The 15,209-nt window shown below is 42.8% G+C and overlaps 1 protein-coding gene across 1 annotated transcript in view; it reads right to left on the bottom strand.

The window, feature by feature from the left end:
• The window catches only part of MAN2A1 (mannosidase alpha class 2A member 1), a 192,152-nt gene that overhangs the window by 112,506 nt on the left and 64,437 nt on the right, over positions 1 to 15,209 (bottom strand). The window contains exon 3 of the mRNA XM_040421611.1: positions 6,627 to 6,771. Within this exon, the coding sequence (XP_040277545.1) occupies positions 6,627 to 6,771 (145 nt within the window). The remainder of the gene's footprint in view (positions 1 to 6,626; positions 6,772 to 15,209) is intronic.

Here is a 15,209-nt window from a genome sequence, read left to right as displayed (position 1 = left end):
TGTTGCACAAGAGTTATTGGCAAATGGGGATGAAATTTGAGAATTTTTTTTTTTGCCTAATTTTCCATTTTAACCCATTTTTTCCACTAACAAAGCAAGGGGTAAAAGCCAAACAAGACTATCTTTATTGCCCTGACTCTGCCGTTTACAGAAACACCCCATAAGTGGCCGTAAACTACTGTACGGCCACACAGCGGTGCGTAGAGTGAAAGGTGCGTCGTTTGGTTTTTGGAAGGCATATTTTGCTGGACTGGTTTATTTACACCATGTACCATTTGAAGCCCCCCTGATGCACCCTTAGAGTAGAAACTCCATAAAAGTGACCCCATTTGAGAAAATAGGGGATAGGGTGGCAATTTTGTTGGTACTAGTTTAGGGTACATATGATTTTTGGTTGCTCTATATTATACTTTTTGTGCGGCAAGGTAACAAGAAATAGCTTTTTTGGCACCGTTTTTTTTTTTTTGTTATTTACAACAGTCATCTGACAGGTTAGATCATGTGGTAATTTTATAGAGCAGGTTGTCACGGACGCGGCGATACCTAATATGTATACAATTTTTTTTATTTATGTAAGTTTTACACAATGATTTCATTTTTAAAACAAAAAAAAAGTTTTAGTGTCTCCACAGTCTAAGAGCCATCGTTTTTTCAGTTTTTGGGCGCTTATCTTAAGTAGGGTCTCATTTTTTGCGGGATGAGATGACGGTTTGATTGGCACTATTTTGGAAAGCATATGACTTTTTGATCGCTTGCTATTACACTTTTTGTGACGTAAGATGACAAAAAATTGCTTTTTTTTACATTTTTTTTTTTTTTTTTTACGGTGGTCACCTGAGGGGTTAGGTCATGTGATATTTTTATAGAGCCGGTCGATACGTACGCGGCGATACCCAATATGTATACTTTTTTTTATTTATGTAAGTTTTGCACAATGATTTCATTTTTGAAACAAAAAAAAAAAATCATGTTTTAGTGTTTCCATAGTCTAGGAGCCATAGTTTTTTTCAGTTTTTGGGCGATTATCTTGGGTAGGGTAGGATTTTTGCGGGATGAGATGACGGTTTGATTGTTACAATTTTGGCGTACATGTGACCTTTTTTGATCACTTTTATTACCTTTTTTGGGAAGTAAGGTGGGCAAAATTTCAATTTCATCATAGTATATTTTTTATTTTTTATGGCGTTCACCGTTCGGGTAAAGTAATATGACCGTTTTATAGATCAGGTCGTTACGGACGCGGCGATACAAAAACATGTGTAGGGAATTTTTTTTTTTTTCATTTTTAATCAGTGATAAATGTGTTTTTTGATTTAAACTTTTTTTTCACTTTACATTTTTTGGACCCAGACCCACTTGGTTCTTGAAGATCCAGTGGGTCTGATCTCTGTATAATACAGTACACTAAATAGTGTTTTGTACTGTATTTTACTTACACTTTGTCTGAACAGATCTATGCCTTTAGCACAGATCTGTTCAGCACCATGGACAGCAGGATGCCTGAGAAGGCGTCCTGTTGCCATGGGAACCTTCCCCATCTGCTCAGTTGTGGCCACAACTGCGCAGACGGGGAAGGGTAAGGAGGGGGGCTCCCTCCCTCTGTCACCCCATCCTGTCTGGGGGCTGCAAAGGCACAGCAGCCCCCTGATGGGAGAGGGAAGGAGCTCCCGACTGTTAACCTCTGCTCTTCCATACCCGCGGTATAGAAAGGGTTAAACGGCTGACATCGCATCACAGATGTCAGCCGTTTATACCAGGGTGTCAGCAATGTGCTGACACCCTGGTATACCCACTGGCCACCAACGATTATTCAAAGGGGAGGCGGGCGGGGGATTGCGATCCCGCCTGCCGCACCGCCCGCTTCCCGCACCGCCTTCAACCCCACCCCACCCCCCCCCCTGCACCTCCCGCTGCCATAAAATCATTCAGGGGTGCAGGGGGAAGGGGGGGTGAAAAATATATATTTTAGGCATATAAAATTTTCTGATCTGCAGAAAGCGTAGCAAACCGCAGGTCTGAATTGACCTGCGGTTTGTTGCGATCGCCGATTTGTCACGGGACCCGGTGGCACCTGCGCCCGCCGCCGCACCATTGAAAAGTCGCAAACCTCAGGTCTGAATTGACCTGCGGTTTGCGGCGATCGCCGACACGGGGAAGGGGGGGGGTCACGGGACCCCCCACCTTGTTCCGATCACCGCCGGCAGTAATCGGAACACCACATGACGTACCGGTACATGTGTCCTTAAGTACCAGGACAACATGACGTACCGGTACATCATGTGTCCTTAAGAGGTTAAAAGCAAAGAAATTCCAATTTTGAAAATAGCTAATTTTTCCCAAATTTCTGCAAATTTTCAATTTTTTTATGCATAAAGGTAAAATGTATCAACTCAAATTCACCACTAACATGAAGTATGATGTGTCACGAGAAAACCTTTTCAGAATGGCTTGGATAAGTAAAAGCGTTCCAAAGTTTTTACCAAATAAAGTGACATGTCAGATTTGAAAAATGGGGCTCCGGCATTTAGTCCAAACTTGGAGTTAAGGGGTTCTGCACTTTGTTTTAACTGATGATCTATCCTCTGGATAGATCATCCGCTTCTGATCGACAGGGGACCGACACCCGGGACCCCCGCCGATCAACTGTTTGAGAAGGCAGCGGCGCGGCCTTCTCACAGTTTACTGCCGGCCCACAGACGTCACGACTAGTATAAACTAGCGTGGGCGGGGCTAAGCTCTATTCACTTGAATGGAGCTTAGCCCCGCCCACGCTAGTTGATACTAGTCGTGACGTCAGTGGGCCGGCGGTAAACAGTGAGAAGGGCGTGGCGTTACTGGAGCACCGCTGCCTTCTCAAACAGCTGATTGGCGGGGGTCTCTGGTGTCGGACCCCCGCCGGTCAGAAGCTGATGATCTATCCAGAGGATAGATCATCAGTTAAAACAAAGTGCAGAACCCCTTTAAGGTACTTTCACACTAGCGTTGTTAGAATCTGGCAGGCAGTTCCGTTGCCGGAACTGCCAGATCCGGAAATCCGTATGCAAACGGATATATCTTTTTTTTCCGGATCAGTTACTTATTCATTGAAATATGGGACCCGTCTTTCCGGTATCATCTGGAATAACGGATCCGGTATTTCATTTTTTCAAAGCTAGAAAGAACTGCGCATGCGCAGACCAGAAAACCGGATCCATCAATTTCCAGAACACTTGGTTCCGGATCCTGCAATAATACATTTAAATGGAAATGAATGCCGGATCTGGCAAGTACGGTAGTGTTCCGGAATTTTGGCCAGAAAAAAATACTGCAGCAAGCTGCTGTACTTTGACCGGTCAAGTACCGTACAAGGGACGGAACGGAAGACATCCTGATGTATACTGAACGGATTGCTTTAAATTCAGAATGCATTGGGACAAAACGGAAGCATTTTTTTCCGGTATTGAGACCCTTTACCGGATTTCAATACCGGAAAAAAATAACGCTAGTGTGAAAGTACCCCAAGTTATATTGGTGAAAAATGACATGAGACATCCTTTAAGTAGACAAACGTCATGAGGGAGTTAAGCTTTGTAAAGCAAAAGTGGCCTGACTCTTGTTCCTCTGAATATATGAATGATGCCATACTGAATGAAATCTGACTTTCATGTGTGATAAGAGTTTCTAATAAACTTTAGTGTATCGGCTCGTAGAGTTAATGACCTCAACTACTCTAGTCAAGCCAAAAACCAATGCTATAAGACTCATTCGGCAGATTGGGCACTTGGTAGTGAATATTTTCATTGCATTACACTTGGTAAGCTGGTAGTAGTGAAAAGCGTCTGGAATTACAGTACGGTCGGTATATAAAATCCTCACAGGCAATCATTCACTTGATAAAAGCACAGCTACAGTTTAAAGTGCACAGTATCACGTCACACAATTTGCTCCTGCAAGATCTTCTTTATATTTAATATCATTTATGAGTACTATACATATTCAATCAATACAAAAGCGTCTGTAAGGACACACGTACTGTAATTTTATTTTAATCATCTTCCAGATAATACAAGAGTACATATGAATCAGACCAAATTCTATTTCATGCTTCATAGGCTCAGATATTACCAGAACACTAAACGGAGGAAGTTATCTGCATTTCCCTTGTGAGCGCTCTTTTTCTTATTGGGAAAGTAGTAACTAGCCGTTGTGTTTGAGGGAGTAAAGTAATCTCAACCCCATCCAGAATGAGGCTCAAAAAGGGCAGATAAGAGGTCTGCAGCCGCGAAGCAAGGGGTAGGTAGAGTGTGCGCTACTTAATTATCAGATAACTGAAGAGGGGGAATGCTGCGTGGCAGTGTATATCCATCTATTTCACGCAGATGGAACCAGTGAATCCCAGTACAGATGCAGTAAATGGTTGCGTGGCCTCCCCTATGTTTGAGAAGCGGGTTAAGGCAAGTATAAAGTCAAACACAAACGAGCGACTTCAATGCAAGAAACTCGCTGCGTGTGACAATGTGATTTCCCGTTCTGAACTGTGCTCCGCTGACAGGATCGCACGGCATTACAAGGCTGCATGTCCATGTGAGACCTGGAATCTACCGAATTACACCGACAGCATAATTCAATAGTTTCCAGGTCGCATAAGGACACACAGTCTTGTAAATCATTATAAACGGTGTGCAATCCAGTTAGAAGAGTAAAGTTCAGAGCGGGAACTCGCACTGCCGACACTCAGCAAGTTTCTCACATTGGACTCGCTCGTCTGTGTGTGGCCTAAGAATTCAAAGAATTGGTGGGATTGAAAGAAAACTTGCCTAAGGACAGGGTCACACACAGCTGTTTATGCCAAAAGAGGACTCATCAGGAAAGAAAATAAGTACCAGCATTTGGCTTCATGCACCCAGCTGTTATTGACCTGTGCTCGCCGTATATGGACACGGACCCGTTCACTTGAATGGGATATGCACTATTTTTTGCAGTGCTGAGGCACGGACAAAAAGCCCACGGGGGCACGCCGTAGTAAGCAGGTGAATGGGTCCGCATCCATGTTTGCGGCTCGCAATATGGGCATGAGGCCATTACCTGTTAGAGTCCTGCAACTATGACATCACGTACATCATTCGAGTGACTGCTGCAGTCAATCACTAGTTTCAGCATTCTCACACCCCACATTAAAGTAGTCACATGAATGATATAAGTGAGATTATCAAGGTAGGACTAGCTGGGGATTTAATGTGTTAGTAATAGTTTTTTTTTTAATGTTATACCATATTCTGGCAAGGTTTCTAAAATCCAAAACCATCCCTTTAAAAGATCACTTAATCAACGGCTATGCTGTGGAGCTCACAGTTTAGCAGGCTGGCACTGGAATCAGCCAACACTGCTGGACAGACCTACTCCCTGACAGTTTCTATGAAACTGGTAATGGAGGCTCTGAATAGATTCTCCAACACCTGCCTCAGACAATGTATATGCAGAGTTACTCAACTGTTTACTTGTATTATACCTACATGTAAAAACTAGGGATCGACCGATTATCGGTTTTACCGATATTATCGGCCGATATTCAGGATTTTGACAGTTATCGGTATCTATTTTGCCGATATACCAATAACGTATGGGGAACACAGATCGCGCTGCTCTCAGCGCTCTCCGTGTTCCCTCAGCAGCACAGGGGAGAAGGAAGCAGTGTCTCCTCCCCCTGTGCTGCAGCTGCCACTTAGAGGAGAGAAGACAGAGGAGGGGAGGGACTGTGGCCACCGCTCCACCAATGAAGTTAAGTCTTTCATTAATTCATATACAGGAGGCGGGAGCTGGCTGCAGAATCACATAGCCGGCTCCCGACCTCTATGAGCGGTAGCTGGGATCTGCGGTAGTTAACCCCTTAGGTGCCGCGGATCGCAGCTACTGCTCAGAGGTCGGGAGCCGGCTATATGATTCTGCAGCCAGCTCCCGCCTCCTGTATACGAATTAATGAGAGATTTCTCTTCATTGGTGGCACAGTGCGCCCCCCCAAGCCCCCCAGTATTAATCATTGGTGACGCAGTGCACCCCCCACCCCCATCCCAGTATTACAAACATTGGTGGTGCAGTGCGCCCCCCCCATCCCCAGTATTAATATCATTGGTGGCAGTGGCCACAGGATACCCTCTCCCCTGCTCCTCCGATCGGGGCCCCAGCAGTGTAATTCTGGGGCTCCGATCGGTTACCATGGCAGTCAGGACGCTACTGAAGCCCTGGCTGCCATGTTCAGCTCCATGCTGCTGTGTGCACAAAGCACAGAGCAGCAGGGACAGTGCGAGATCCTATTCACCCTGATAGAGATCTATCAGGGTGAATAGGACAAGGGTTCTAGTCCCTAAGGGGGCTAAAAGTTAGTTAAAAAAAAAAAACACAATAAACATTAATTTTCAGCAGATTTGTGTAGAAAATTATTTTTTTTTTTTTTCAAAAATGAAAATTCCCAGAATATCGGTATAAATTATCGGCTATCGGCCTGAAAGTTCACAAATTATCGGTATCAGCCAGATATGTTTTTATGGTGTTTTTACTAGGGATCAACCGATATAGATTTTTTAATCAATATCGGTCGATCCCTAGTAAAAACACCATAAAAACATAAGCTTTGTTATTACAAGACTTACCTGGATCATTGTGAGAGTGAGGCACAAGGAAAACCTGAAGAACTTCATTATCCCACTCATGCTCATCGTAGGTTATGTCAAACCCTTGTTTCCATACACCACCATCCGGATTATCAAATGGAACAATGTCATAAACATCCAGCATCTAAAACAAAAAGAATGAAATGACTCCATAAATTACCAGTACCTAGACGATAAAGTAAGGGCATTGTTCTATCGATTAGTAAAACAGTGAGAAGCTTTAGGCTGAAACCACACGTGACAGAAATGCTGCAGATGCTATGTGCAGCTTTGTGCTGGAAAAACCTGCAGCAGAATAACGTACAAGGAAAGTGCCTTAAACGTGATTCTGAAACACGTTTTCTGTCACTTAAAAGGGGTTATTTGGTAAATGATAACCTATCCTCAGGATAGGTCATCATTATCGCATCAGCGGGGGTCCAAGTTCCGGCATCCCCACCGATCAGCTGTTTCAGAGAGCCACTGCTCTCAACGGAGCTCAGGTAAGCGATGCAGGCGCCTGGCAACTTTCCAGGGGCAGTTGTACATCATATAGTAGCTGTGCTCGATATTGTAGCCTAACCTCACTGACTTGAATGGGGCTGAGTAGCAACTAGGCCAGGTGACTGATGTACGGCGATGTCACTGGCCTAGGAAGAGCCTGCAGCACTCGAGGCCTCTTCTAACAGTTGATTGAGGGGGTCTTGGGTTTTGCACCAATGCAGATCTAACACTGTTGATCTATCCTGAAGATCAGTCAGAAATGTAATTTTCCTGTATAACCCCTTTAAATACTGATGACCTATCCTCAGACCAGGACATAAATATCAGACTGAAGGGGGTCCAATGCCCCACCTATTAGCAGTTTTGAGCAGCCACTGAAGCCAGAAGCGTTAGGCTCCGTTCACTACGAGTGGCCACTCTGGGGGTACTGCAGCTGAACTATCATTCAAGCAAACATTATTCTGCATTTGAGAAATTTGTTAAATGGTAGGTATACTGCAGCACACCAGTGCTGGATTCTGCACAGTAGACAAAGCCTGTATGCGCGAAACAGCTGATCGGTTGGGGGTGCCGGCTATCAGACCCCCCCCCCCCCTACTGATCCAACACTGATAACCTATCCTGAAGTGGTGTCACAAAGAACCAGCCCTAGTGCCTTCATGCTAAAAACTCGTGCACTGCTTTGTGTAAAGAGTACAACCCTGTATTGTAAACGCGTGCTACAAGATCAAAACCTTAGCAATTACCAAAACCTAAATGTCAACTTATTTAACAAATGGTCATCTGGACACCGGAAGGAATACATAGTCTCCATCAGCAGCAAAAACAATCCCCCGCCAGGCTTCACAATGAGTTTGTACCGCTTGGCTGGTTTATTTGTGATAACTGCATCTGTGTGACAGGCGTAGTTTCTAGAACTCCCGTTACCTACTCAGTACTGCAAATTCTATTGTTCAGAAGGGGTTTTTTAAACCTTGAATCAGTCTGTGTTTTAAAAAACGAAAACTCTAAAAACCCAGAAACTGATTTTATCTTTAAAATGTTAAAAACAAATTACAGCCACCATCAGATCCAGAGTAGCCCCAAAAAGACAAGTCTGCTTTATATACAGGTGAAACTCGAAAAATTTGAATATCGTGCAAAGTTCATTTATTTCAGTAATGCAACTTAAAAGGTGAAACTAACATATGAGATATCTCGCTTTACATGTAATGAGTCTATTTCAGGCCTTTAGTTGTTATGAATTGGATGATTATGGCTTACAGCTTATGAAACCCCAAAGTCACAATTTTGAGTTATTATTATTTTTTATAATTATATATATATATATATATATATATATATATATATATATTGTGGTGCAACGCGACGTTGGTGGATAGAGAGAGACATGATGTCCCAGATGTGCTCAATTGGATTCAGGTCTGGGGAACGGGCGGGCCAGTCCATAGCATCAATGCCTTCGTCTTGCAGGAACTGCTGACACACTCCAGCCACATGAGGTCTAGCATTGTCTTGCATTAGGAGGAACCCAGGGCCAACCGCACCAGCATATGGTCTCACAAGGGGTCTGAGGATCTCATCTCGGTACCTAATGGCAGTCAGGCTACCTCTGGCGAGCACATGGAGGGCTGTGCGGCCCTCCAAAGAAATGCCACCCCATACCATTACTGACCCAATGCTAAACCGGTCATGCTGGAGGATGTTGCAGGCAGCAGAACGTTCTCCACGGCGTCTCCAGACTCTGTCACATCTGTCACATGTGCTCAGTGTGAACCTGCTTTCATCTGTGAAGAGCACAGGGCGCCAGTGGCGAATTTGCCAATATTGGTGTTCTCTGGAAAATGCCAAACGTCCTGCACTGTGTTGGGCTGTAAGCACAACCCCCCACCTGTGGACGTAGGGCTCTCATATCACCCTCATGGAGTCTGTTTCTGACCGTTTGAACAGACACATGCACATTTGTGGCCTGCTGGAGGTCATTTTGCAGGGCTCTGGCAGTGCTCCTCCTGTTCCTCCTTGCACAAAGGCAGAGGTAGCGGTCCTGCTGCTGGGTTGTTGCCCTCCTACGGCCTCCTCCACGTCTCCTGATGTACTGGCCTGTCTCCTGGTAGCGCCTCCATGCTCTGGACACTACGCTGACAGACACAGCAAACCCTCTTGCCACAGCTCGCATTGATGTGCCATCCTGCATAAGCTGCACTACCTGAGCCACTTGTGTGGGTTGTAGACTCAGTCTCATGCTACCACTAGAGTGAAAGCACCGCCAGCATTCAAAAGTGACCAAAAACATCAGACAGGAATCATAGGAACTGAGAAGTGATCTGTGGTCACCACCTGCAGAACCACTCCTTTATTGGGGGTGTCTTGCTAATTGCCTATAATTTCCACCTGTTGTCTATCCCATTTGCACAACAGCATGTGAAATTGATTGTCACTCAGTGTTGCTTCCTAAGTGGACAGTTTGATTTCACAGAAGTGTGATTGACTTGGAGTTACATTGTGTTGTTTAAGTGTTCCCTTTATTTTTTTGAGCAGTGTATATTACCATCCAAAGGTTATTCCATCATGAAATAAAGATTTGTTTTATAATTATGTAGAATAAGGCTGTACGTGGACTCCCATATTGTTGAATGGATTAGGCAGTGGCTGAGGGACAGACAACAGAGGGTTGTAGTCAATGGAGTATTTTCAGACCATGGTCTTGTTACTAGTAGGGTACCTCAATGGTAAGGTGTGTCTTTTTGCTGATGACACAAAGATTTGTAACAGGGTTGATGTTCCTGGAGGGATACACCAAAATGGAAAAAAAAAACAAAAAAAAAAAAAAACAGGAAAACTAGAGGAATAGTCAAAAATCGGGCAACTAAAATTTAATGTTGATAAGTGCAAGATAATGCACCTGGGGTGTAAAAACCCAAGAGCAGAATATAAAATCAGTGATACAGTCCTAACCTCGGTATCTGAGGAAAGGGATTTAGGGGTCATTATTTCAGAAGACTTAAAAGGTAGGCAGACAATGTCATAGAGCAGCAGGAAATGCTAGCAGAATGCTTGGGTCTATAGGGAGAGGAATTACCAGTAGAAAGAGGGAGGTGCTCATGCCGCTCTACAGAGCACTAGTGAGACCTCACTTGGAGTATTGTGCGCAGTACTGGAGACCATATCTCCAGAAGGATATTGATGCTTTGGAGAGAGTTCAGAGAAGAGCTACTAAACTAGTACATGGATTGCAGGATAAAACTTACCAGGAAAGGTTAAAGGACCTTAACATGTATAGCTTGGAAGAAAGACGAGAGAGGGGATATGATAGAAACTTTTAAATACATAAAGGGAATCAACAAGGTAAAAGAGGAGAGAATATTTAAAAGAAGAAAAACTGCTACAAAAGGACATGGTTTTAAATTAGAGGGGCAAAGGTTTAAAAGTAATATCAGGAAGTATTACTTTACTGAGAGAGTAGTGGATGCATGGAATAGCCTTCCTGCAGAAGTGGTAGCTGCAAAGACAGTGAAGGAGTTTAAGCATGCATGGGATAGGCATAAGGCTATCCTTCATATAAAGATAGGGCCAGGGGCTATTCATAGTATTCAGTATATTGGGCAGACTAGATGGGCCAAATGGTTCTTATCTGCCGACACATTCTATGTTTCTATAAGTGTAATTTTTTTTGGTAAATAAATTCCATTAATCCATTCACAATGTCATGCTCTTCCAGAGGTTTTTGTAAGATTATTGGGCAGTTTCTCTGCCTACAAGATATTATCACAGATGCTTGGTTTACTTTTGCAGTTCTCAAAACTGAATTTGACTCAGCAGAGATCACATGCCTCTTCTTCACAGCAAAAATGTTATAACATGAACAGAGTTGAGAAAAATACCTTAATCCCAACTTCTACAAACCTATGAATGCAGAATCAACCTAATCAAACTAATATGAAAAGTTGTTATTCTAAAAATCTTCATCTACTTGCATATTATAAGTTATACCAGCAAGAATTAGTCTTTATGTAGAAAACTATGATTTAAATCAAGCCTTACTGACTAGTGATTTAAATCATTTTGATTTAAGTCAAATCCACCCTGCTAGAGAGTGACACTTTGAGAGCCTAGAATATTTAACCTTTTCACAATATTCTAATTTTAAGTTGCATTACTGAAATAAATGAACTTTTGCACAATATTCTAATTTTTTGAGTTTCACCTGTAATAGAAAGTCATACAATTTTCTAATATACATGTATTTAACATTCTGCATACATACCTTTCTTATCTCAGGCAGTTGACCCCTATACACAATAGACTGGTATAACCCATGTATCAGTCCTGTGTAATGTTATCCATAGAATCCTAACATATCCCTGACATTCAGTAAACTGTAGTGTTGCATGACATACATGTGCAAAAGGCACATTCATGTGATAAATAGGACTGGTGTTGAACTTATTATGGATATTACAGTAACTGCATTACTGAGTGTATTTACATGGCTGCCTGAATCTAGCTGACGTCATGTAGTTAATAAAATTTAATGTAAAAAAAAAAAAAAAAAACATATCTGCTTCTTCACAAACCCTGACAGACATGATGATATGCATGGCTCACTAATGCACTACTATTCAATTGTTACAATACCTGGGCAGTTAACTGAAAGCCGGGTCACATGATGGCTCACATGCTTGACACCATGTTTAGTCCTATCCAGCTAGCCTAAAGATGCATTTTACAGGACTAAAATGGGATGCATCTTTTTTTTTCCTTGAGGGAGATGCTACTACATGAATATTCTAAAGGTCTGAAAGCAACATTTTACATAGATGTATATTAGAAAATTGTTCAACATCCTATTCGCTAGATAAATAAATGTAAGCCAGAATACCTCTTTAAGCACCATGTTATAATGGTGATGACCCCTTGAAATGAAGAATCATGTGATCTTTATGCAGCCTTTCACATCTGTACTATATACTGGGCAGCAAACAAGAATGCTATATACCTGGGATTCAAATAAGCAGCATTTAATAGCCAAACACTGTACCACTAGAAATGACCAAGGGGTTATGCGGTACGATAAAACATTTTGGATAAGGAGCTGAATGGGTTACAAAAATAAAAGATTTAGTGCACACCTCCCTGTTCTCCTTTTGCGAATGTCTAATTGATTACTAGGTGCATATTTGTCTCCAAGTCCAGTCCAGATATACCAAAAAAAATTAAAAAAAATGACAAGAACAGTCAACAAGGACTATTCCGCGTCACATGCAGAAACTTTTGAAGCCACTTCTTCTGCGCATGTGCCAAGGAATAGAAGAGTTCTGTCCCCGTCCACAGCAAAAACTATGTCTCATCCACAGCTAAGAACAGAAACCTGGTAAAGGACATGACATCGGCAGAAGCAGGACAGGGTTCCCAAGCAGCTGATCCAAATACCTTCAGGATGGCAAGTATATGGCATACTTTCTCCTACAGGCAAGTTGTATGTAATGAAGGCAGGTTGTGGAACCTGCTGGGTCCTTGAAAACCCCTTTAAAAAGGAGTTGTCAAGGTGCTAATTACATGAAGTAATTACACTTTACCGTTCCACCACTATTTCTGTTCTAAACCCTTACGGGTCTCTTTCTGGTCCCTCTTGACACAAAGGAAAGGCCTGCTAAGGTCACTAGATGTAGCAGTGAACCACCTAAACTAATGATTTTTTGAGCAGGCATTTCAGGGCATTTTATGAGAACTAAAGAGGAGACCTTGAAACTATAAAGAACCACTTAAAGGCATAGGCCCTTGGATAGGCCACCCGTATCTCCTCTCAACTGAAGGGATCAGTACTTCAGAAGTAGCTCTGACACCATAGCCAGTTGCTGGAACTACACAGCTGTATGCATCGAATAGTCCACGGAGCTGGTCACAGCAGAAATCCTCCCATTGGTCAGCTCCATCCACTACACAATGGATGGGGCTGTGTGGTTGCGGTGCCTACTTACAGTGCCAGAGCTACTCCCACACAGCTGACTGGCGGGGGTATGAAGTGTCGGGCCCTCTGCAATGAGATATTAATAGGCCATAATATAAAAGGAGTGGACAACCCGGTTAAGCATCAGTGTGGGGAGTGGTAATGGCACCTTATATTATTGTTTTACACCAATCAGATTTTTATTTTATTTTTTCTCTCTCAAAACAAAGTCAGTGGCTGCACAACCCCCTTAACACTACTGACTGTGCCAGCTAGAATTACAGAACTTTTTTGAAAATATATATTTTTAAAGGTGACTAGAGAAGAATTTCAGACCTGAATAAAGAAGGTCCAAGTGAAGGTTTTGAAAGAGTCATTCCGAAAGTAGTCATTCCTCAAGTAGTTATTTATTTTTGTGTAGGCTTCATTATATAAGGAAGCACATGCAAAACTATCTTAAAATATATTCATAGGAAGCTGGTTCAAAAGTAAAACATAGTCTTGAGGGTATATGGACAGAAAAGCCTTACTGTAGAGATACAGCGTGAATGAGCCGGATGCAAAACAATAAAGCTGCAATAGCTGCACAGCATCTCCAACCTTTCATACAATATTTATACATCTTTGCGAAAATTAAAAGTTCAGCAAAAGCTTGAAGTTGCTACACATGATACGGACTGCATAAAAGTGTTCAGCTCAAAAGGCACTGCTGAAAATAGAAGACGTATAAACTGCAGCAGAAATGGACCAAAGCTAAAAGGTCATGTAGGTGGCAGGCCATAGTCCTTAACAAGCAATTAAAGAAGTGTGCAGCCGTATGAATCAATTTCACAGTAGTAATAAAAACCTACTAAGAATTTTCTGTCCAACTAATGTTACTAGAGATATTTTGGTTAAATGCTTTCTTCAAGTACTGCTGAGGTTACGTCCATCCACAAGACCCCAAGCTATATGTTAAGGGACCTCTACCAATTAACTGCTTCCCCCACCAGCTATTACTGTACCTCTACTACTGGGCATCCATTGTCCAGAGGTGCATGGTCCTTATATTAGAGCCTGGTCTTGATTCTAACAAAGCTTATGAGCTGCAGGGGTCACTTTCTGGGGGCTTGTAAACCAGAATCTGGGGGACCACCAGCTCATCTGTACAGAATCAGTGAATGAAAAGAAGCTAAGGTTGTGAGGCAAGTAGTGTTTTTAGTTATTTTAGACCACTTTCTGCAATTTCTTTTTATCAAGGGATCGTAAATCTCTTTAAACAGTTGTTCAAGATAATTTAAAGGGTTCTGCACTGGATAGATCATCAGCAACTGATCGGCGGGGGTCCGACACCTGGGACCCCCGCTGATCAGCTGTTTGAGAAGGCAGCAGTGCTCCAGCAGCACCGCAGCCTTCTCACCATTTACCGCCGGCCAAGTGACGTCACGGCTAGCATCAACTTGCCTGGGCGGGGCTAAGCTCCATTCAAGTGAACAGAGCTTAGCCCCGCCCAGGCCATTGATACTAGTCGTGACGTCACTGGGCCGGCAGTAAACAGTGAGAAGGCCGCGGCGCTGCTTCTCAAACAGCTGATCAGCGGGGCTCCCGGGTGTCGGACCCCCGCCGATCAGATTATGATTATCTATCCAGAGGATAGATCATCAGTTAAAACAAAGTGCAGAACCCCTTTAAGGTATGATCATACTGTGTGGTCATAAGGGCTGTGGAGTCAAATCTAAAGTAATTTATTAACTTTCCTATAAATTTTGAAGTTTAGTGATAATCATAAAATATATTTATGTTCTATCAATCTAAGCCCCTTTTCTATCAATCAGTGCACCTCATACTTGGTATCCTCATCTCTCCGGTGTTCTCTCCCGTCCTTCATACTCTGTATCTTCTTACCTCCCCTGCGTTCTCTCCTTTCCCTTATAGGGTTGTCACGATGATTAGATTTTGATCCCAAAAAAAAGTATTGATACCAGTGATAACAGTACCACGTGTGAAAAAAAAAAAAAAAAAAAAAAAAAAAAATCAAAAAAGCTGAGTGCATTCTGCATTTTATAGAACGTCCGGCCCATAATCGAACAGTCCTATTTTTCGGGGGGACATGGTGACAAAAAAAATGGCGAATCGCGCATTTTTTTTTTTTC

Source organism: Bufo bufo, chromosome 2 (genome assembly GCF_905171765.1).
Source record: "Bufo bufo chromosome 2, aBufBuf1.1, whole genome shotgun sequence".
In the NCBI taxonomy this organism is placed as follows: Eukaryota; Metazoa; Chordata; class Amphibia; order Anura; family Bufonidae; genus Bufo; species Bufo bufo.
Note: the sequence above shows the minus strand (reverse complement) of the source record. Positions and strands in the feature narration are given on the sequence as shown.